We start from the raw sequence: 21,882 nt of genomic DNA, 5'->3' as shown, positions 1-21,882 counted from the left end.
CCTCAGCATTATGGGTATGTGACTACTTACACATTACTTTACAAGGGTACACAATTTAATAGAAGACAATAAATGGCATCTTGACAAGTGAACCAAAATAAACATAGAAACAGAAACAAATAGGGATACAGCCAAGGATTATTGTTAATATTGACAAACTAAACTGGAAGGTCTCGAGAAGAAGCTGCCACTATATTTTGTCTCACTCCTCAAGTAACCATTATGTTAAAGGGATATTCCGAGCACCAATACTACTTTAATGCATTGGATAGGTTTTAATAGCTTTATTTTTTGCATGCTCAAATCTTTAGGTTTAGTGCATAAAATAAAGGTTTTGTAGAATGTTGCACAGTAAGCCTGCCTTTTTAGCCACACCCCCTCACTCCAGAAAAAGACTTCCTTACCAAAGATATAGTTTATCATAGACACAGCTCGGCCACTGACATTAAACTATTTGCACAACAAAACAACCTGCATGAGAAGGAGAGGACACCCCCACAGATAGCGGGGTAAATGCCCACATCCCGATGCTGTGGCATTCACCCTTGACCACAAACAGAGATACTTGGCCCAACCCATTCACCCCCCATCTTCCACTCCTACTCTCTCTACAAATAGACCCAGACAAATCACCAAGACTGATGGACAAGCTGGGACCAGCCCGATAGAGTGATAAGCACACCCCGCAACCAACAGAGTCCCAAGAACATGGCACGACCCTACACTGTGGACAGAAAGTTATTTGCTTCCTCCAACTGACATACGCTACACACAACCCCATGCCAACACTGGCGAGTATAACACAGAGAGAAGAGTGGTATAAAAGGGATAGCCTCTTCCCCCCCAGCAACAACCACCCCCCCCCCCCTTCCCTTTATTTCTCAACCCTTAGGGTTCCACCTTGATAGAATAGAAAGGTTAAGACTGAAGAGAAATTGTCCACCAAACGCAAACAGACCCCTGGAGATACCAACCTAACTCATAGGGTATACCTACGTGCTAAAATAGGGACGACACCTACTGAAAGAGCGCATACCAAACCTGCACCTCTTCCAAAAAAAAACCAAAAACAACACCTAGGCCCGCGACACGAGACATGCGCAAGGGAGCCACCAAAACACTCAACAATGCCAACTCTGCTTTACTCAGGGAAACAGGGGCAGATCTCGGAATGATAACCCGGGCAGCTGCCCACGTATGTATCATAAAGCTCTAACACCAATGACAGACAAAACACATCGATCCACATAGGTAGAAAGAGTGGATCACCAAAGGACCTAGGGGAACTAAATGTCACGAGGTACAAGCTAAAAGGTCCGACAATATTGGTGATAATGATTAAGGTGTAATACACCCAATGTAATCCGCGTTGGTGACACGACAGTACTGTATATGATTTATGCATTTTACTCCCCCCACCCTTTTTTTCATGCTGTACCCCAAAAGTAAAAATTGTCAAATTGGAAAAAAAAAAAAACAAAGGAGGAGAGGACACCCAGGAAATCATACAGTAAGGATATCACTACCTGTCTGCAGTTTCTCTGTCTGCAGCGAGGTTAAGAATTAAAAATATCTCAATTAGTGCTGTTGGAGAGGAGACTGTTTGTGTACCTTTGTTAACAAAGTCTTTCTGGAATGAGGGTGTGTGGCTAAGGACTTTTGGTGTAACATTGCAAAAAATTTGGTGTAACATTGCAAAAAATTTTTTTTTTTGTTGCAAAAACTAAAGATTTGAGAATGTCCACAAACAGCATATTAATGCGGCAAAAATCTATCAAAGGCATTCAAGTTGTATTGGTGCCTGGATTATCCCTTTAAGTGTTCATATTATGTTAATACTGCTATAACTTTGTAGTCTTTTGATGGTTAAGAATATTTTGAAACCCAAATAACGTTAATCTGCTGGAAAATATGAAAAACCACAATGCTTCAAAAATATTTGGAATGATCAGTAAAAAAGAACAGGCTAAATTAGAGAGTCTATCTCAAAGTAAAAATTGTTTCTAGAGAATTAAGAGGTAATAGGTTTAAAAATATATTATAAGCTTCTATAATGGGTCTACATTGCACGGGTAGACCCATTATATGTGCACGGGTCATCTTTAAGCCCAACAAACTAGTTTGAACAGAAAGCCTCTGAACTCTCAACATTTTGAAACAAGATTTACTATTTTTACTGTAACATGCTAAAAAGCTTGTTTGGTATAATCAACATTTACTACGTGTCCTGCTCGTATGAATACGAAATAAAAAGTTTAAAACGTCAACACAATCGCACATTGTAAAACACTGTAGAGTTGCAGTGTATAAAAGTGGCCTCATGATTAAGTGCCACAAGACAGAAGGCTGCCATTTGTATTTTACAACCCAAGTTTAAGGTTTCCAAATGTGTTTTGTGTATCCAGAGATCTTTAAACCACTTTTTTTACATGCTAGATTATTCCAATGAAGATACATTTCAGCTTTGAGCGGTCAGAATTCCAGACTTAAAATCAGATTTGTTTTATGAAGCAAGCAACAGGGACACATAAATAAGCGAGATGCAGATCTCGTAACAACACAGTCATGGAAAGAATATACAAGGGTAAATTTTATTTATTATGTTGGGCAAAGCTTAAACCGAAAAATATACACAAAAACAACCAATGGACTTAAAGTCCAGAGGGCACAAAAAGGAGAAAAGTTATAGACAATGGACACGTACAGACTTGTGGATACAATGTAATAGTGGAGCGATAACCGTGTAACCACCTTCACGTAATATCACCTACAGGTCCTTATAACGTGGCCAAAAGATAAAGATAACAAAGCCTTTATGTTTCTAACTTGAAAAAGGAGTTGACTTCGAGATCGCCATCTGAAAAATTTAAACAAAAAGAAGGCTTTGTGCCGTCGATATAAGTAACCCTAACCTTGCAAAATAATGCAAGCCCGCCATGCTTCCTATATAAACCTCACCATACTGAACACTACCCTCATTTGAATACCAGCAATACCCCTCACATGACAAACATCTATGAAGAAAACGTGCAGAGACATTAAAAAAAAAAAAGAAATAAAAAGGTGGAAGCTTAAATCTAATCTTCGCTCAGGCACTTTTCTGCCCAGAAACCTCTCTCTTTACATTTTTTTTCCGTTTTCCTTTGCACTTTGGATAATTCTGGAGATCTGCAAATATGGATTCCTCTTCGCGCCTCATCTTTCTGTAGCAAAAAAAAAAAAAAAAAAAAAAAATTAAAAAATAAATAAATTTTAAATAAAAAAACACAAAAAAAACCCACAACAAACCTGCAACCAGTCTACGTATGTAGACTGATGTAGGTGCTCCATATTGATAATATTGCTCCATATTGTTAATATTTTTTATCCTAAAGGAACACTTACATTAAAAATAAAACAATAGTAAGTACTGGAGTGTTAAATTTTTTAGAAGTTGTCATGGTGGTAGGAGTCAGTATGTTAACGTTAAACACTGCACATTCTGAGATTTTGGTAAGTGTGTGCAGGGAGCTAGTTGCACTCCCGGCACACATGACGCGGCAACCTGGAAGATCGTTACGGGCTGCCAAATGTCAATTCTGTGCATAAAATATGTCTATCGTCAGAATGGTCTTCAACTTGCAATGCGAAGTCTGGATGTAACCTTCCTCCCCTCTTCTGTACAGGCAAGTAAAACTTTAGTTTAAATAAATTTTTTCCTAGAGTTCAGGGGGTGGAGGGAAAAGACACTAAATAATACTCAATAGGACATAATTCATCAAAATAAGCAAAAGACATTTAAGAAGGGTTGGAGTAACCCTTTTAAAAGGAACACTACAGCATTAACAACAGAATATAAACATACATTCCTAACACAACAATCTAACTTCTCATGTGTCCACCCCAGCTCTCATTTGCATTGAAGTAAATCAGATGTTTTAAAAAGGACACTCCAGATATCAAAACAACTTAATCGAAGAAGTTGGTTTGTTATCAGGAGTCCCTTGGAGGCATGCTTACCCTTGAGGGATTAAACTCAAAGATGCCTCTGGCAACGATGTCCACTCCCCCCAGGCCGCATGAATTTCCAGATTCAGGAAGTGCCGCCGCTAATTGGCTGAGAGCGGTTAGATGACTCTCAGCTAACCAGTGACTCCCCATAAATAAAACTGGCTTGAAAAAGAGAAGCTTGTTTCCAAGCCAATTTAGTGAATGGTGAGTCACCGATTGTTTGAGAGTGTAAAATAGACAAGATGTGACTATGGCCAAGTTGGAGAATTTTTCAAGAGGAGCAATTGTTGCCTCATTTCTTTCATTCAGATGCAATTCTTGAAACTTTGGAGGTTAATGAATAACCCAGGGCCCACTGCACACTATGAGGTGCAACAATACACACACAAAATATATTTTAGGTAACCGCCTGTGTTCCCACCATTGGAGATGCCACTAAAATTGCCTGATGACCTAATTTTTAGTTAAATAATGATCTTTAAAATACCGGTCTAAACTTTAAAGAGACCAAAGAGACCCAACAGACTGGAATTGACCCTTTATTCCTATTGCATTATAGAGATATGAAAGTTTCACAGGAAACCCATTCCAACCTCAACAAGTTTGGCTCTTTGTAGTTGACTGGATTACGTCGCCTTCTAGTAAAGCCATTTGACTGGTCTTCCTCTTCTGAGCAAGCCTTTGGGGATTGTTTGATGTAACCAAAGTTGGTGTTTGTCAAATCTTTCAAAGGTTTTGTTGCTGTAAAAGAAAAATATAATATAAAATTGGTATAAAAAAAAAAACAAAAAAAAAACACCCCACTCACCACTTACAATGTTGACATTAATAAAAGCTAATGTTGTTCAAAGTTTCTACTTACTTCACTGAACTTGTATTGAATTGAAGCCAAATGTAATAAACCCTTTAATTTGTTCTTTTTATTTGCACATACTGGAGGCCTTTTTTTTTTCTTTTAAATGAATAGTTTGAAAATGTAAAATGTTGTCATCTAATATTATGATAATAGATGTGTGTGTGTGTGTGTAACAATACCATATAGCTCAATCATACACAAAAATCCATGTTTCCTATTAAATTAATGCTCACATTATTTAAAGGTTTATTTCAAGCACCATGACCACTTCAGTGATTTGAAATGGTCATGGTGCCTGGAGTCTGTTGGTGTTGCATTTCAAATTGTAAAATACCCCTAGCAATTTGGTGAGTGCCATCTCTTTGTATTATTATTTTAAACAAAATGACTTAAAAGGGCAATGGTCACCTTGGAATGGAAACTATAGGCACCCAGACCACTTCATCTCATTGAAGTGGTCTGGGTGCAGTGCCCTTGTTCCCTTAAACCTGCAATGTAAAACATTGTTGTTTTACAAAAACTGCAATTTGTTTATATTGCAATGTTAAGACAGCTTCTAGTTGCGGTCTGCCAGTTTCACAGAGTGACTCCGTGAAACAAGCTTTATGTCCTCACGTGGTGCATAAAAAATGTCCAGCACTTTGAAAATCCTTATAAGAAAGCTTTGACGTGCATATTAACTGAAAGTCTGTGCTGCCTGCTGGGGAAAGAGTTGAGGGGTTGCAAAGGCTGCAGAAAGCAGATTTGCAAGCAATGTTTAGATATATCCAAATGAACAAATGCAGCAATAAATGCACACATTTTCATTGGGGTGTATTAAAAAAAAAAAAAAAAATTACAATTAGAGTGTTCCTTTAATTCATAATTGCAGCCTGTGTCTACATGTGTATTCAAAATGATAACACATACTACTAGCTCATTCAAGGATTCTACATGGAGTGGAGACAATAGTCAGTACTTGCCTGTTCCTTGGTTGCTCAGACTTTGGTTAAAGTCTTCACACTGCAGATCATCCATTCCTTCATATGCTTGTGGTTCGTTGCAGTTGGTTTCATCAAGGGGACCAAAATTCACTGACTGGTGGGACACATCCTCTGTCCCAGGAAGTTCTACAAGAGCAATATTGTCAAAGGACCTCTCCTTTATAAATAATGAGTTTTCACCATTTGTAACAGAGGAGACACGTACAAAACTTGGACTTTCAATCATTGTTTCAAGTACAGATTCACTAACCATGTCGAGCATAAAGGAGTCTTGTTCATTTGTCAAATATCCCATTCCAATTTGCTTGTGAGTCTTGTTTAATGGTAAGCCCACCAGACTTTCCTGAACAAGTGTAGTAGCTTTCTCATTAGGTAAAATAATTGTTTTTCTCTTGTCCTCTTGCAAAACCAAAGTTGAATTTTTAATGTCACTTTGCATGGGCCATTTAATTGTGTTCTCCATCTCACAATGTGTATGACTTTCTTTTTCCACGTCTTCCAGCATTTTGGGTTCCTTTTTAATGGTTTTAGCACATATGTCTTTATTATTTTCTAGCAAAACACCCGCAACAGAAACTTGATAAGGGATGACTGAAGGAACAGAGGCCCCAGGTAGACCTTTGGCAGTCACTTTTTCAGGAGTAGAATAGATAAAACTGAATTCCAAAGGAGTTGGTTCAGGAATTACATAGGCTTTCCTTCTACAACTAAATTTATTTTCTCTTGAAACGGACTGTGAAGCAGGGATACCAGTTATTTGTGCATGGTTTAAAACGTAGGTTTCCCTTCTGAGAGAAGGGTTTCTATTTCCAAAATTATCCAAGAACTGGTTAGAAATGCCCTCAACGTTCTTGAGCTCTACTTCTACCGAAGGCACTTTGTCCACCAAGCATTTTTGATTATCTTTCTGTTTGTTTTTTTGTTTGCTTGTTTTACGCCCTAACTTTTTGGAATGCCTGCGATCTTTTTCAGCTCCTTTTGAACCCTTTGGATTATTCAGCTTAGATGTAGTTTCAGAAGATTTACGCTTTACTCCTCTTACCTGCGCTTTTTCTAGAATTAGAGGAATATGGTTTTCTTTAAAATTTACTTTTAACATTTGGTTGGGCGACGACAATACAGGAACTGTTTCAAGTACAGATTCACTAACCATGTCGAGCATAAAGGAGTCTTGTTCATTTGTCAAATAACCCATTCCAATTTGCTTGTGAGTCTTGTTTAATGGTAAGCCCACCAGACTTTCCTGAACAAGTGTAGTAGCTTTCTCATTAGGTAAAATAATGGTTTTTCTCTTGTCCTCTTGCAAAACCAAAGTTGAATTTTTAATGTCACTTTGCATGGGCCATTTAATTGTGTTCTCCATCTCACAATGTGTATGACTTTCTTTTTCCATGTCTTCCAGCATTGTGGGTTCCTTTTTAATGGTTTTAGCACATATGTCTTTATTATTTTCTAGCAAAACATCCGCATCAGAAACTTGATAAGGGATGACTGAGGGAACAGAGGCCCCAGGTAGACCTTTGGCAGTCACTTTTTCAGGAGTAGAATGGATAAAGCTGAATTCCAAAGGAGTTGGTTCAGGAATTACATAGGTTTCCCTTCTACAACTAAATTTATTTTCTCTTGAAACGGACTGTGAAGCAGTGATACCAGTTATTTGTGCATGGTTTAAAACGTAGGTTTCCCTTCTGAGAGAAAGGTTTCTATTTCCAAAATTATCCAAGAACTGGTTAGAAATGCCCTCAACGTTCTCGAGCTCTACTTCTACCGAAGGCACTTTGTCCTCCAAGCATTTTTGATTATCTTTCTGTTTGTTTTTTTGTTTGCTTGTTTTACGCCCTAACTTTTTGGAATGCCTGCGATCTTTTTCAGCTCCTTTTGAACCCTTTGGATTATTCAGCTTAGATGTAGTTTCAGAAGATTTACGCTTTACTCCTCTTACTTGCGCCTTTTCTAGAATTAGAGGAATATGGTTTTCTTTAAAATTTACTTTTAACATTTTGTTGGGCGACGACAATACAGGAACATGAATAGCAGGAGAGTCTGGATTCTCCGTAACCATATCGGCGACTGGTTCATTTTCATTTTCTAGCTTAATGCAATCTGTTAATAAATAGGTCTTCCGACCTTCAGATTTGTTACAGAGCTGAGCAGTGTGATCTGTTTTCGAAGATGTGGAATGTGAGCTCAATTGATGATCTTCCACTTCAGAAGTTAAAGGGTCAATACACGGAGATTGGATGTGGAAGTCAAACGGAGTTTTATCTTTTGAAACGATTTTGGTCAGGTTATCGTCCTTATTTTCAGATTCATTTTTTTGGCTACTTGTGGCCTTTGTCTTGCTCCGTGCTGAATTCTTAACCCTTCTTAAAGTGGTCCCATTGTGTTTCACAGGTATTCCCGATTTGGTTATGCCGGTCCGAGTTTTGTTTTTAGATGAAATGGCAACTATGGAAGCAGAGTCCGTGGTAGTCAATTCCATGTCTGCTTCATACACAGTTTGCTCTTGAGCAACAGATCCACCCACTGCTGGAGACTCACCACATCCTCCTTCAGAAGTGTTGCTGGATTGAACTGTAGTATCTGTTGCTTGATTGCATTGAACGTTAAACCTACTAACTCTTTCTGTATTCTGTACTTGCTCACTGTCCATTTTTAAAGATGGAGAACCTAAGCAGGTTGTTGGAGATGGTTGGCTACTGTGGCCATAACCATAGATTTGTGTATTACCATTGCAAGATGCTGTGATGTCATCACTTCTTTCTTGAGAAGTTAGGTTAAACTGAAATGTAGTATCAGTAACTTGCTCTGTTGGTGAGCAATGATTACTTTCCCGATTTTCGCCATTAGAGCATTTGCCTTGATTACAATCAGATATTAAAGATTGTGAACTTGAACAAGACATTGTTGAACATTTCCTTCTTTTTGTTACATTAGCAAATAGGTTTACAGCATTTTTCTCCGGTGAATCAGGAATATCATTAGGCATTTCATTATCTTTTGAAGACATGGCATCACCAAGAGTTTCATTTGATGAGGCATGGCTTTCTGAAATAACACAAAAAAAAATAATAGTAACCAAAAAATGTAACCAAATCTTTACAGCAGATATTGAAGAAATTCTCTCTATTCAGTCTGTCATGTCCATAATATAGCTATGCGTACACACACCAAACTGTTGTCATCTAAAACAAAACTTTATGTCAATGTCAAATGGTGATTATAGTCAATATCATATGATTAAAGCCACTGTACAATACATCTTCATCCCAAGGACAACTTTCTGTATGGATATGTTAAACACCACACTACCCTCTGAATTTTCTCTACAATAATCTGGTTCTTCCATTCAATCACAAAAGCAATGCTGGTCGATTGCGGCTGACTCTTTAACTACACATAGGGTGAGGGATGCGACTCTCAGCTAGGCGTGCAACGCCACGCCGACATGCTTTGCTTTCCTCCAGTGATCAAACTGCTCTAACACTGGGTGCGGGCGGTGCCGCGGCAGTAGACCATTGAGGCCGGAGTCAGTAGCAGGGAGCAGCAAGCAGACCTTCATTAGTTGTATCTGCTTGCGAATAAGGTGTGTGTTTTTTTTTTTTCTAAATAGACACTACTGTGAGTGGGCATGGGTTTTGTAGAGAGAGGGGGGCAGGTTTTTAAAAATTTTTATTTGATGAAATCAATACGAAGATACACGCAGCAGTCGCAATAAGGATTTTAATTTATTTTGTAAGAAAACATGCGTTTTTTTTTGTAGGTAGATCTTGAGTCAAGTACAAAAAAAAATGTAAAAAAAAAAAAAAAAGGATGATCAGGACACTAAAAAGTGTAGGCAACCCTGCATTAGGACATATTATTGGTGCATGAACAAAGTACTACTTCCATAGTAGTCTCTTCGAGTAATAAATGTGGAAAGTAGGCAGTTTCGAATACATTTTTACTTGGTAACGTGAACACCAATTACCTTGAGATGTACAGGTGGATGTGCAGGATATTTCAGGACCATTAGACCTGCCCTTCACAATACTGGAATTCAATGACCGTTTAACAGTGGTGCAACTTTCAGGGTTTTTAACAAGCGAGTCTAAAGGAAAATGGTTGTCTGGTTTATGATCACACACAGTACTGGAGGGAACCCGTAAAGGAACACCTGTCAATCTAAAATGTGAAATGTATATATTTTAGTATGGAGGATACATGCAGCATTTTACTAAAACATTACATAACTTTATTGCCACCACACTAGAAACAAACATGTGGTAGCTGATACGGACTAAAATCAGATATACAAAAAACAATTAAAGGAACACTTAACACCATGTACACTACAGTGCACTGTCGTGGTCATGGTGCTAGTAGTCCCATGATGCCATCATTAAGATTCAAACCTTTATCGAACAGTTTTACACTTTACTGGACCCATAATCAGGGCCGGCGCTTCCTATTAGTCGAACTAGGCAGCCGCCTAGGGCGCCATATAGGAGAGGGCGCCCTGCGCCCCCATCGCCAGCCCTTTAAATGCTGCAGCCGACTGAGCGCTCTATAGAGAGCGCTCAGAGGGCTGCTGCAATGCCTCACCTCCCCCCCTTCCTGTAGCGTGGCTGAGCTCCTCTCCGGTCCACGACACGGCCGGACTGACAGGAAGTGCACACTCAGTGTGCACTTCCTATCAGTCCGGCCGGGTACAGGAAACACAAGCTCATGTACCGCGGACCGGAGAGGAGCTCGGCCACGCTACAGGAAGGGGGGGAAATTACAAGGAGGGAGGGGGGGGGGGGGGGGGGGGGGGGAGAGAAGAGAAAATTACAAGGAGGGAGGGGGGGAGGAAGAAGAGAAAATTACAAGGAGGGAGGGGGGGAGGAAGAAGAGAAAATTACAAGGAGGGAGGGGGGGGAGGAAGAAGAGAAAATTACAAGGAGGGAGGGGGGGGAGGAAGAAGAGAAAATTACAAGGAGGGAGGGGGGAGGAAGAAGAGAAAATTACAAGGAGGGAGGGGGGGGAGGAAGAAGAGAAAATTACAAGGAGGGAGGGGGGGGAGGAAGAAGAGAAAATTACAAGGAGGGAGGGGGGAGAAGAGAAAATTACAAGGGGGGGGGAGAAGAGAAAATTACAAGGAGGGGGGGGAGAAGAGAAAATTACAAGGAGGGAAGGAGGAGAAGAGGAAATTACGAGGAGGGAGGGGAGGAGAAGAGGAAATTACAGGGAGGGAGAAGAGGAAATTACAAGGAGGGAGGGGAGGAGAAGAGGAAATTACAAGGAGGGAGGGGAGGAGAAGAGGAAATTACAAGGAGGGAGGGGAGGAGAAGAGGAAATTACAAGGAGGGAGGGGAGGAGAAGAGAAAATTACAAGGAGGGAGGGGGGGAGAAGAGAAAATTACAGGGAGGGAGGGGGGGAGAAGAGAAGATTACAGGGAGGGGGGAAAAGAAGAGAAGATTACAGGGAGGGGGGGGAAAGAAGAGAAGATTACAGGGAGGGGGGGAAAAGAAGAGAAGATTACAGGGAGGGGGGGAAAGAAGAGAAGATTACAGGGAGGGGGGAAAGAAGAGAAGATTACAGGGAGGGGGGAAAAGAAGAGAAGATTACAGGGAGGGGGAAAGAAGAAAAGATTACAGGGAGGGGGGGAAAGAAGAGAAGATTACAGGGAGGGGGGAAAAGAAGAGAAGATTACAGGGAGGGGGAAAAGAAGAGAAGATTACAGGGAGGGGGGAAAAGAAGAGAAGATTACAGGGAGGGGGGGAAAGAAGAGAAGATTACAGGGAGGGGGGAAAAGAAGAGAAGATTACAGGGAGGGGGGGGAAAGAAGAGAAGATTACAGGGAGGGGGGAAAAGAAGAGAAGATTACAGGGAGGGGGGAAAAGAAGATTACAGGGAGGGGGGAAAAGAAGAGAAGATTACAGGGAGGGGGGAGAAGAAGAGATGATTACAGGGAGGGGGGAGAAGAAGAGAAGATTACAGGGAGGGGGGAGAAGAAGAGATGATTACAGGGAGGGGGGAGAAGAAGAGAAGATTACAGGGAGGGGGGAGAAGAAGAGAAGATTACAGGGGGGAGGGGAGGAGATTACAGGGAGGGAGGGGACAAGAGGAGAAGGGGAGCAGAACACGCGGGGGGAGATGAGAACACAGGGGGAGTTGAGGGGAATGTGGGGGGAAGGAGAGACCACTAAAGGAGGGGGGGGGGGTTGAGGAGAATGTGGGGGAGGGAGAGACCACTAATGGAGGGGGGGGGAGGGAGAGACCACGGCGGCAAAAATCCTTGCACCGGCCCTGCCCATAAGTCACCCCATCCTTACAGATATTACTAAAGCAGATGTTCCTTTTCTCTTGATTTATACATTTTGACTGAACTCCATTTGTTGAAGAGTGTCAGCTGAGATTTATGGCCAAAGAATACACAGTAAGATGAAATTGATAGCTCTAATGCAGAAGTAGTAATTTTTTCTTTAGTGATAACTGATGAGGGGATGGACTTTGGGTGACCCTTGCAATTTTCAAACCATTAGAAAATGGTTTCATCTCTTAAAGGCAGGATAGTGCCAGAAGACTCTTGACAAAAAACAACTACAGAGGGTGATCATTCACAAATTATCTTTATTTGTTCACCTTCCGATATGTATAGATGCAATAATACAGCCTTAACTCCCGGAGGGGACAGAGCAGCTTCATGCAAAGCTGTCCTGCTTCAACTGACCAGATCAGCATCACAGAATTGCATGTGCAAGTTAAAAGCTGTACTGCTATATAAAAAAAAAAATAATAATAAAAAAAAAGACTTCTTCTGAACATTTGCTAGCAATTTGGCTACCATCATGAATAGATCAAATTTCACTTTAAAATGTGGACCACCCCCCCAAAAAAAAGAATACACTAAAAGAAGAAAATATGACGGAACTGCTATAATTATTACAGTTGCAAATGACATAGCATGTACACCAATATATAAATATAAGCATTCACACAAACTTACACAAATCCTTGGTCACCGTCAGATGAAAATGTACTTTGTTGGCTTAAACGATCACCTTTTGGTTCATTTGATTGGATTTCTAAAGATTGCTGAAAGAAGGAAGCACATTAATACTTCCTCCTCCCTTTATACCTTTGAGAACAGAATGCAGACCAAAAATGAGAGCAGAAGAACAACAAATAAAGAAACAACTAATTCAAAAGTTATGGAATGGAGTAGAGAAATAAACTAAGTCTCAAATACAAAAAGGTATATGTGCAAACAATTATATAAAAGCACATTCAATAGAGGAAGTAGGAGAGGACCCAGAGTACTGGTAATGGTAAACAGTGGTGGCTCTCTAATTAAGGGATTTGGGGCTGCCGCCTAAGGCCTCGCACTGTCTGGGGTCTGGCAGCTGCCTAAATCGCCAGACTGAACAGTCGGATTCTCGGTCTATGACCGAGGCCCTGTGGGAGAGCCCACCTCCTGTCTGCAGCTCTGCCGGGTCCAGAGATGCAGACTGAAGTGTCTCGCGATCTCCAGCCACGGGTTACCATGGCAACTCTGACTGGAGATCGCGAGATAGTTACCATGTGGTCTGCAGCTCTGCACCCAGCGGAGCTGCAGACCGGGGAGCCAGCCCACTGGACCACCAGGGAATCGTCTAAAATGTTCCTTGTAACGGATCACCTTCCGTTGACGGATGCTATTAGCGCTGCCTGAGGACTCCCAGCACTGCAGACGACACCAAACCACCGCAGACTCCACAACCGCCGTAGCTTAACTAGAGCCGCGCCGTCTTCCTTCCACCCTGAATGAACCTCCAGCATTCAGGACCGTGTGGGAAAGACCTCTCCCCAGGAGAGGGTACCAGGAACAAGAACTAAGTGATTAAAGCTCAAGGGAGTATGCAGAGCATAGCAATCCCCAGTGTGATATAGCAGTTCCCTCCAATAACGAGACAAGGCTATGTATTGAGGGTCAAGAAGAACTCTGGTTTAATGACAGGGACTCTGCTTTTATGCAGTGCTCCCCTGCAAGGGAGGCTCCCACAGGCAATTCGGTATTAACCAATCACATATCGGTTACATCCCACATATTCCCTCCCCTCTGCTTGGGAGATAATGGAGTTTCCTACTGTATCTACTCAATTATCTCCAAGCTAAAACTTATACATTTCTATAACTTCTAAAATATACATTTTCATAATCAATCCATTGAGGGGAACATCATATCAAAAAATTGTACAAATCAGACCAAGGTTCAAAAGTATTTTTAAAACCCCACTGCCAGCATGGCTTTCCGGCCCAAACCAGTTTCAGAGTCTTCTATCCTGGAGATAGAGAAGTAATCCAATTATCTCCAAGGACAGAGGCAAAACTCCATTAGCCACATGGCAGACAAAGGACAATAAAAGACATAAAAATACATACAGTTCAATCGCCATGGAGTCAAAGTCTTTCATACAGTCTTTCAGTATACGGCTGGGTTCCATGGCATAGATATCTGGGGTGGCATGGCTTTAACAGTCCGCAGAAAGGCACAAATAAACCTTTCGGCAGAGAAAATAACAGGTTTGAACTGCAGGGCCATAGTCGCAGGGCAGGAGGCTAGCAATAAGTCCTCTCCAATGCCCAGTGGCAAATGGTAGTTTGTCACATTCCTTTTTTTGGTTAACCACTCCCTCACACTAGGTCACCCAAACTAACGCACCACAGCCAGATAAATACACATTGTGACTGATTTTATTATTTTTAAAAGCCCTGCCAAAAATAATATAGCTGTTTCCAATAACCTCTTCACACAGCACTTATGTATACACAACTGCCAGGCTTTGCAATTATACCCCGCAATCATGTATAAACAAATTAGCATAATTGCAAATGTAAATTTGTTTATTGCAAATTATGCCATAACAAGTCAGATTGCTCACAATGCAGCGGCAGTGAGCCGCGACATTGCAAGCCTCTGAACGATGAATACAGAGACTAACTCTCTGTATCCAACGCAGAAAGCCCGCCCTTCAATATATCTACAGCTTCTTATACACACACGTCAACCGCTATTCCCCCCCCGATGGCGTTAGTGGGGGCCGCATGTTTGAGTTTCGTCTAAGGCCTCACCAGGTCTACAGCCGCCACTGAGGGTAAACACAACTTAAAAGAAACACACCAATCAACAGAACCACTACAGATTAGTGAGAGTATACTGCAATGGTTATTGTGCTCAGCCAATGAGTGCTTTCTGCCAACTCTTTAGATCAATCTGGACTGGATACCAGGGGTGCAGTCAGGGCACCATAACTACTGCAGCAAGTTGTAGTGGTAATGGTACTTTGAGTTCTCCTTTAAAGAGGAACTCCACTGCCCAAATAAATAAATTAAGCCATACATTCATGTTATTATACATTTCTCACTGGGGATATATCTAAAAACACCTTGTAAAAGTTCTGGTCTGCTGCCTTTGCAAGCCATCCTCTTCTAACCCAGCCTGGACTTTCTGTGGCTGACCAATCAGTCCTTAAATGCAGCTGAATTAGAGGCATTTTCACAGCAGATGCACAGAGCAATTGCCTGCCTCTTATGTTTAGCTCCACTGAGCCTAACACCAGGAAGTATCAGGACAGGTCTGACAACCAGGCAGGGTCTAACAAGGTTTATTTAGAGAAGTGACAATTTCTCTTGAAAACAGCAGGCAGTTCTCCAAGCCTACTTCACAGCAACTACAATGCAATTGCTCTAGTTGCCGTGATGAATCCTAAGCCAAGAGCATATGGTAATCTATAGAAATGTAGTTACAAATGTATCTTTGTTCAGAAGCCAATACATTAGAAATGACATCAATGTGCCAGTGTCATGGGTGTGATTGTGCCCTGTTATGTAAAGCATTCCTAAGCTTGACTGACCATTTAAAAAGGAAGGGGGGGTAGGGGGGAGAGAAGAAAGAGACAATGGCTGCCCAGTGTACCTTTAGTCCTGATAAGAGGGTCCTGGATATTTCAGCTTAAGTTATGTAGGCTCTCTTTTTAAACTCTGCATTCAGTGGCATATACACAGAGCTCACATATTTTAACATTAGTTCATGATTGAGCTACGAAGATAATTTCAAGGTTTTAATTAAGACATATGGTCTCAATTAAACCTCCAAGAATATCAAAGGGACACTCCAGGCACCCAGACCACTTCTGCCCATTGGAGTGGTCTGGGTGCCAACTCCCACTACCCTTAACCCTGCAACTGTAAATATTGCAGTTTTCATAAACTGCAATAATTACCTTGCAGGGTTAACTCCTCCTCTAGTGGCACTTCCTGGTTTCTAGCACAGGTTCTCTGTGCTAGAGCGCTGCTGGACGTCCTCACACTGTGTGAGGACCTCCAGCGTCGCTCAATTCCCCATAGGAAAGCATTTTTAATGCTTTCCTATGGAGAGGTCTAATGCGTGTGCGGCATTGCCCCCGACGGATGACGTCGGCAGGGGAGGAGCGTGGGCGGACCAGAAACCACCGCCGAGGGACATTGGCGGGGGTCTCAGGTAAGTCACTGAAGGTGCTTTCACCCCTTCATCAACATGGGATGGGTGGTGGGAGGGAGAGGGTACCTACAGTGCCATGAAAACTGTTTTCCTGGCACTGGAGTGTCCCTTTAATGGAGTTCTCCATCCACCACAAAAAATGTTTTCTAAGGAATAAAAGGTTGGTGGGAACTTTGGTGTTCCCTTTCACTGGATAACCACTTAGTGGCAGAGTTTTAAAAAATATTTATATACACTTTAGAATCGCAATATTTTTGGTAATACAAATAAGTTTTTCTGTTGTTTATAGCGCTTTACACAACCAAAGCAGAAGAGACATACAATTACAAACCTACCTCCATATCGCTGCTGATTTCAATACCAGTTGGCAAGTTAATACTCATGAAAAGGTCAATATCCTTAAAGATTCTGTTCTGTAAAAGTAAAGAACATTTAGTATGGTTTAAATAACATTACAAATAAGCGCACTGGCTATTTTACAGAACCTTCAACTGATAATTTTCAGAATGCTTACAGTACAGCAGATATCTTTAAAATAATGTATAACTAGTTCAAAAATGTAATCTTTACTCACACTTTTCTTTACTTGATGCTTATCTGAATACTGTATGCAATGACTTACGGAGTTATTCACAAAAGTTAGAATTCAAAGCGATTTTCAAATGCAAAGTAAAAATAGCTGTATTCCTAACACAACAGGTCCCTCTTGCTCCTCCTCCCAATACAGGGTTAAAATCCATTTATTTACTTACCCAATCACAGTGCTGATGTGTACACCTAATGTGCATGCGCAGCGAGCGCACTAGGCCATCCCTATAGGAAAGCATTGAATCAATGCTTTCCTATGGTGACTTAACGGATGCTGGATATCCTCTGGTCAGTTAGAGGACCAAAAGTCGATTAGCAAGCAGGAAGAAACTATTGGCTCTCTGTTAGACAGTCACTAGAGGCTGTCTTAGTGCTGCAATGTAAACATTGCAGTTTCTCTAAAACAATAATGTTTTACACTGAAGGACTAAGTGCAATAGGGACACTGCACCCAGATCACTTCAATGAGATGAAGTTGTCTGGGTGCCTATAGTGTCACTTTAACCCCTTAAGGACACATGACATGTCATGATTCCCTTTTATTCCAGAAGTTTGGTCCTTAAGGGGTTAAGTCAGTTATGCTTCCAATTTAACCAGTTTGAACTTTACACTTTAGTGAGTAAAGATTAAAAAAATTAGATTGACTGTGGATCTAAGTACAGTTGTTTGCGAAATAAGAGTAAAAAGCATACACACAAATAAAACAAAATAAAAAATAAAATATAATAATAATAATAAATAATAATAAAATAAAAAAAAGGGGAGGGGGAATACTTCCTGCAGGGTGCTCCAGAAAGGAGTGCCAATCCTAAAGACATCAAAATGTAAAAAAAAAAAAAAAAGGCACACCTGAGGTTTCTTCTTAAAGTCTTGATAAAGGCTCAGAGAAGAGCAAAAATGTTGTCTACTTCCTTGTTTTAAATAATGACTGCCTTTAAGAAGAAACCTCAGGTGTGCCTGGATATTCCCCCCTTCCACCCCCATTTGTGGATCTGTCTAAAGCTGACTAAATCAGACTGAATACAGACACGGTACCAACTTGTGAGCATATCTCAAGTGCTTAATTTATGCAATTTGCTCCCTATGGCATCTTTTAATCTAACAAGTCAGAAAACTACAGGTAAAACCTGTCAAAATCCCACACATGCCAAGTGCTTTCTGCTCTAAATTTGCAGTAGAGCTTAAAAAAAAAAAATAAAAGAACATTCTAATAAAGTAAATGGCTTGTATGCCTGTTTTGCAATCAATATGTCTCAACTAGAGGTACAGTTTCACAGCCCATATAATATACCATATGCACACTACATGTTCCCCAACATACCACAATATTTAGGTTTTGGCGTAGGAGGGCATTTTGAAAATGCAGCATCTTCACTTCTTTCTGCAGAAACATTTTGTCATTCTCCAGCCTCCTCGCCTTCTCTCGCTCAACCGTCAGAGCACACGCCAAAGCTTTGTTATTGTGCTTTAGAGAAATCTTTAGCATAGAGGAGTTATCTAAATGTAAAGAAAAGAATATAAGTTGATGTAACACTTCCAGAGTTTGATGTTAGGGTAGTGGTTCCCAAACTAGTTCTCAAAGCACTACCATCAGTCCAGGATTTAGGGATTAGACACAACTGGGTAATGCCTAATTCTTGAACCGGTAGTGGTGCCTTAAGGACTGATTTGGGAACCACTGTTCTAAAGGGTTTCTCTGAAACATCAACAAAACCGCTAAAGTCCGTAACAGTTTGCAACATGTCTTTGGAAAACTTCCAATGTACACTTTCAAAAATAAAGTCTATTTAAATTTTTTTTTTTTTTAAAATACACGTGAAAAGAAAAAGCTACTCATTGTAAGATTATGATAAATGTAACATTTGTTATGCGCCCAATTAAAGAGAGCACAGTCACTGGAGGGGATGAAAGAAAAATAACCCAGACAATGATCATTTCCGCATTAAAGTGCCTCAAAAGGCACATCGGTGACAGTGCCCTTTACATTGGAAAACTTAAAGATATCTTATCACTATCCTACAGTTAAAGGAACACTACAGAGACAGGAACACAAACATGTGTTCCTAACCCTATAGTGTTTAATCCACCATTTAGGTGTCTTGCCTCACCTTAGAAAAGGTTAAAACTCCCCTTATTTCCAGCGCTGGGCAGGTCCGCCTCCTTGGTGTAATCAGAAATGCAGATTTTTAGCCAATCCAATGCTTTTCCCATAGGAAAAGCGTTAGATTGGCTGAAATCAGCAAGGAGGTGGGCCCAACGCTGTTTAGGCCAATAAGCACCTCCTCATAGAAATGCATCTCTATAAGAACATTTCTGCGTCACCATGCAGAGCGTGGAGACGCTGAACGGCAGTGGTGCCTACTGTGCAGCACTGCCCCAGGAAGCACCTTCAGTAGCCATCTAAGGAGTGGCCACTTGGAGGTATCCCTAGGTGGCAATGTAAACAATGCCTACAGGTAATGATTATACTCAATAAAACAACTACATTAAGCTGTAGTTGCTCTGGTGACTATAGTGTCTCTAAGTGTGCTTTAACTTCTCAGATTGGGATCGGCATTTGTATGTACATCTGGGCTGCAGCATTATTTTCATAGATCAATTGAAGTGTAAACTGTTGTCACCTTGGATTTGACTGCAGAGAAGATTAAAAAAAATCATTAGATTAAATATCTACCGCATATCTCAGCAATACAAAATTGGTCCATTTTAATGTAGTTTCCAAATAAGTATTTAGATATTGGCAAATAAAAATATAATTTTGAAACCTATGATAAACTAAACAAACATTCTCCGTCTTAACCCCTATTTTGTTACTCTGGTTAGGACTAGAGTCTATTATAATTGAATTTTCCAATATACCAATTGTTGAACTGGAATTCATATACCATAGTTAAAGGGTCACACTAAGCACCATCACAGCCTTGAGTCATTGAAAACGGATGGTGCAGAGATCACCATGAGCCTATTCTTAGCTTTGAGAGTGCCTTATAAATGCAGTGATTTGTACATTTTTACAAAAATCTCTGCAGCTCCAAGACCCCATCAGAACTGCCACGTAGGCATCTCAGGACTCACAAGTGTCAATTTTGTGAAAAAGGTGCACCAAGAGAACAATATGGACTAAAATAACCAAGCTTAATCTGTACACTGTTTATTAGAATCCACAGTATGGCTATAAGAATGCAGAGCAGTTCCACTCACCCCACCCTAAATAGACCAGTCACTAGACCAGGTAATGCTTAGGGTGCAGTGGAAGGCCTCGTGGCCACCGCCATCTTGTTCCTGTGTAAAAAAAACGTATGATTTGCGCTTCATCTTCCAGGAGCCATGTCAATGCTGTAATCTCCCAGGAGACCATGGGTACCTCCACAGATACCATCTCAGATGAAGAGGTTTGATTTCCACAGCCAACACTTGCAATACCTGCCTTTGTCAAATGTTGGCAGCAAAGTAGTCCCTACTTTGTTTTATGAGATCATAGAATTGTGCTGGAATTTCAATTAAATTACAACGCAAGCACTATGAGTATTTCATAAAGATTATACTTTTATGATATACTCCAAAGATGACAGATCCACAAAAAAAAAACCAACAAAATATAATCTTTTGTAAGAGAATCCAGCCTTAAATGTGTAATACAGTCAGTAGTAAGAGATACAACAAAGCACAACTTACTCAATGCCTTTGTTTTAATTTTTGCAGCAAGTGTAGTGCTCAGTTTAGCATTTTTCAAAGAACCATTTATCTTCTCTCGCATGCGGTCCTTAAGGCTTTGTAGGGCGGGTAGAGATGAACTAGACGGGAGATCCATTTTCTATAAAATAACCTGCAAATTGAAAATTACATATATAAATATATATATTTTTTTTATTTAAATAGGAAGATATGCAACAACTCTATAACATAGTCAAAGTGTCAATGTGCAGAGTGTTCAATATATGTTACCAAACAAAAAGAGGGATACCCCTGTACTAGAATATGCTTCTCATTGATTTTGGATGTGGTTTCCATGCCCTCTCCTCATTGATTTTGGATGTGGTTTCCATGCCCTCTCCTACTTACGGAGGCTCCTGACAAATTAAGTGAGGAAAGAAGAGTGAGAGGTTCAGGAACTCCCCACTCAAGACACCACCTGTAAGTGGACATTTCACCAGGAGGTGACTTTGGTGGAATAAAATAGCAAAGACTGCAACACCGACAATGATGCTTAACACTATAGTCACCAGAACAGCTACAGCTTAATGTAGTTGTTCTGGTGAGTATGATCATTATATGCAGGCATTTTCATGCAAACACTGCTTTTCCAGAGAAAATGGAGTGTTTACATTGCCCCTAGGGACACCTCCAAGTGGCCACTGGAGGGACTTCCTGGCTCAGTGCTGCACAGCCGTTCAGTGCCTCCACGCTCTGCATGGGGACGCCAAATTTTCCTCAGATGCATTGGTTCAATGCATCTATACGGGGAGGTGCTGACTGGCCAAAATGGTGTTTGGCCCAGCACCCTTGCCAATATCAGCCAATCCAATGCTTTCCCCATGGTAAAGCATTGGAATGGCTAAAAATTGGAGGGGCAGGGGGCAGGGGGCAGGGGGCAGGGGGCAGGCAGCTGACTCGCGCGGCGCTGGCAATCAGGCGAGTTTTAATTGCTTTTAAGCAGCAAGTCACCTAAATGGTGGGTTAAACCCTATAGGGTCACAAATACAGGTTTGTGTTACTGACCCTATAGTGTCCCTTTAACAACTAAATGGGATTTTGTCACTAGTGGTATTAAGATGTAATCAACCTACATCACTAAATGTACAGATCAAAGGCTGTGTTCACCTAATCTGCATATTAAAATGTAATAAACCATGGGCATGCCTGTACATTAAAATACAAGGAAACAACAAATTTACTTACAAACTTTAAATCAATCACACTGAAATGGTCCCCAAATACTGCATTTTTTTGAGCAGTTATAAGTCTGCTCCGTTTCCTTTAA

At 40.8% G+C, this 21,882-nt stretch overlaps 1 protein-coding gene across 1 annotated transcript; it reads right to left on the bottom strand.

Annotated features, from left to right (window-relative positions):
• Positions 1-2,398: 2,398 nt before the first annotated feature.
• Positions 2,399-20,718, bottom strand: SGO2 (shugoshin 2). Its single transcript, XM_063429440.1, has 8 exons — positions 20,577-20,718; positions 18,223-18,398; positions 16,649-16,726; positions 12,801-12,889; positions 9,800-9,993; positions 5,809-8,877; positions 4,584-4,731; positions 2,399-3,203 (listed from the first exon to the last, which is right to left on the bottom strand). The coding sequence occupies exons 1-8, from the start codon at positions 20,710-20,712 to the stop codon at positions 3,089-3,091; spliced, it is 4,005 nt and encodes a 1,334-aa protein (XP_063285510.1). The 5' UTR covers positions 20,713-20,718; the 3' UTR covers positions 2,399-3,088.
• Between the last annotated feature and the right edge of the window lie 1,164 nt (positions 20,719-21,882).

The sequence above is a fragment of the Pelobates fuscus genome, chromosome 8 (genome assembly GCF_036172605.1).
Source record: "Pelobates fuscus isolate aPelFus1 chromosome 8, aPelFus1.pri, whole genome shotgun sequence".
Taxonomy (NCBI): Eukaryota; Metazoa; Chordata; class Amphibia; order Anura; family Pelobatidae; genus Pelobates; species Pelobates fuscus.
This window is presented reverse-complemented; position numbering and strand designations above follow the sequence as displayed.

Excerpts from the sequence above, each read along its gene's own strand:
- SGO2 (XM_063429440.1), bottom strand. The coding sequence starts at position 20,712 with ATGGATCTCCCGTCTAGTTCATCTCTACCCGCCCTACAAAGCCTTAAG. Across the intron at positions 18,399-20,576 it reads AATTAAAACAAAGGCATTGA|ATAACTCCTCTATGCTAAAG; the intron begins GTAAGTTGTGCT and ends CTTTACATTTAG. Across the intron at positions 3,204-4,583 it reads AAAGAGCCAAACTTGTTGAG|AAAGATGAGGCGCGAAGAGG; the intron begins GTTGGAATGGGT and ends TTTTTGCTACAG.